This window comes from Leopardus geoffroyi, chromosome D2 (genome assembly GCF_018350155.1).
Source record: "Leopardus geoffroyi isolate Oge1 chromosome D2, O.geoffroyi_Oge1_pat1.0, whole genome shotgun sequence".
Classification (NCBI taxonomy): Eukaryota; Metazoa; Chordata; class Mammalia; order Carnivora; family Felidae; genus Leopardus; species Leopardus geoffroyi.
In genome coordinates this window covers 88306782-88309120 of record NC_059334.1, presented here as the reverse complement: position 1 = coordinate 88309120, position 2339 = coordinate 88306782, and the positions used below count along the sequence as shown (strand labels likewise).

The following is a 2339-nucleotide window of genomic DNA, read 5'->3' as shown; positions in this document are numbered from 1 at the left end:
ACCTGGGTGACCTTGGCCAAGGCCTCCCCCACCATCCTGTGGGGCCCCATCCACACCCGTGAGCAGGTCCCCAGGCCGGGCCCCTGAGACGTTCTCATGGCACCCAGCACACCACAGCCTTCATCCAGTCTGCGGCCAGGCAGAGCCCACATCTGCCCAGATCCCACCCAGCGCCCGAGGGGAGGCCCACCCGTGGGCAGCAGAGCAGGGGCCGTGGCCTCCAGCACCCCACCCACCAGCCAGCATCTGACCCATTGTCTCTGCCACCAGGTGCACACCATGCCCTTCGGGGACAATCGCTCGGAGGTGACAGAGTTCATCCTGGTGGGCTTCTCGGGCTCGCTGGGCCTCCACGTGTGCCTGGCGGTGCTGTTCACGCTGGCCTACGTGCTGACCGTCACGGAGAACGTGGTCGTCGTCGCCGTGATCCGGGTCAGCCCCCAGCTGCACAAGCCCATGTACGTCTTCCTCAGCAACCTGTCCTTCCTGGAGGTGTGGTACGTCTCCGTCACCGTGCCCAAGATGCTGCTCAGCCTGGCGGAGCCCCAGTTCCGACGCATCTCCTTCATGGGCTGCATGACGCAGCTGTATTTCTTCCTGGCGCTGGCCTGCACCGAGTGCACACTCCTGGGCGTCATGGCCTACGACCGCTACGTGGCCATCTGCAGCCCCCTGCGCTACCCGGCCATCATGAGCCCCGGCCTCTGCAGCTTCCTGGCCGCCAGCTCCTGGCTCTCGGGCTTCACCGTCTCCCTGGGAAAGGTCTTCTTCATCTCGCGCCTGGGCTACTGTGGCCCCAACGTCATGAACCACTTCTTCTGCGACGTGTCCCCCCTGCTGAGCCTCGCGTGCTCCGACGTGTCCGTGGCGGAGCTGGTCGACTTCCTCCTGGCTCTGCTCATCCTGCTGGGGCCGCTGCAGCTCACCATCTTCTCGTACGCCTCCATCCTCGGCACCGTGCTGCGCATCCCGTCCGCCGCCGGCCGGCGCAAGGCCTTCTCCACCTGTGCCTCGCACCTGGCCGTGGTGGTCATCTTCTACTCCGCCTCCCTCTTCATCTACGCCCGGCCACGCGCCATCTACTCCTTTGACTTCAACAAGGTGGTGTCCGTGGTCTACACGGTGCTCACGCCCCTGCTCAACCCCATCATCTACTGCCTGCGGAACCAGGAGGTCAAGGGGGCCCTACGCAAGGCAGTGCAGAGGGTGGCCCGGGCCCTGGGTGCCCCGTCCTAGGGGCCTCCCCGGGACCTCGCGCTCCCTCAGACCTGCTCCAGACCTCTGTGTCTCCGGTTTGTCTCCTGAGTGGCTCCGGTGGGGTGAGGGGCCGAAGGCAGAGTCCTTCCTGTCCCTCGTCTGAGTGGTGCCTGCCCAGGACACAGGTTTGGTGACCACCCCAACCTGGCTCACCCCTTCCCAATGCCTGGAACAGACGCCTTGTGTGGAGCCCCCAACCCTGACCCTCTCCGGGTGCCACACAAGGTAGCATCCTGGGACACTTTACAACCGCTGCAGAGTACCAGTTACCCCCGCTCCAGGTGGGGACACCCCCGCCCCCCACATCATGCAAGAGTGGGGGGCCAGGTTGCAGGCTGGCCCCACGTCCTTGCTGAGGCCCCAGGCGGCTGGGCGCTCCCTCCTCTAACCAGGCCCCCGGAGACCCGGTCAGCCGCAGCACCACGACCCCCTGCAGTTATGGGAGGTCTTGGGCCGTGCAGGGTGATGCCCAGGGCAGGTGTGTTGACAACCCAGCAGAGCAAATAAGACCCTGAGGAGTGGTGGATATTCCCAAATGAAAACCAGAACCGGCCACTGAAACCAGCGTCCCCTGACCAGTGTCCCTGTGACCAGCATCCCTCTCTGTTGGGAGTAGGTGGAGTAAGCGAGGCCAGGCTTGAAAGTGTATGTGGGCCCTGATGCCTGCCCCAGCCACAGCCCCCACACACGCATTGTCACCGAGGGGCAATAGGGTGGCGTCCACGCCCGCCGCACGCCTGGCTGACCCGGGAGGGCAGGACCTGGGTCTCCCCAGAGGAGCCCTCACCTGCTCTCCTGCTCTCCTTGGCGCCTGGCTTCAAAAGGCGCTCCATCCGAGCCAGCGGATGATTGTGATGGTGCCGTGAACTTTCCACGGCGGCTTCTAGAGTCACAAGGCCTGGCCCCAGCCTGTGCTGCCTGAGAGTTGGTCAGAAATCTCGTGGTGCCTGTGCAGGATTTCAGGTAATAACTGTCAACGGTGCTGGCAAGGTTGGGAAACCTAGAATGTTCGTCTTGTGCAATGGACGATGGGGGCTTTGAGCTTCACTCTCAGGGCCACCCCAGAAACACACTACAGACTG

General features: G+C 64.3%; 1 protein-coding gene across 1 annotated transcript; it reads left to right on the top strand.

Moving 5' to 3' along the window:
- The first annotated feature begins 279 nt into the window (after nucleotides 1-279).
- Nucleotides 280-1276, top strand: LOC123577324 (olfactory receptor 226-like). The gene has a single exon (XM_045439407.1). It carries the CDS (start codon nucleotides 280-282, stop codon nucleotides 1234-1236), a length of 957 nt encoding a protein of 318 aa, XP_045295363.1. The 3' UTR covers nucleotides 1237-1276.
- Nucleotides 1277-2339: the final 1063 nt, after the last annotated feature.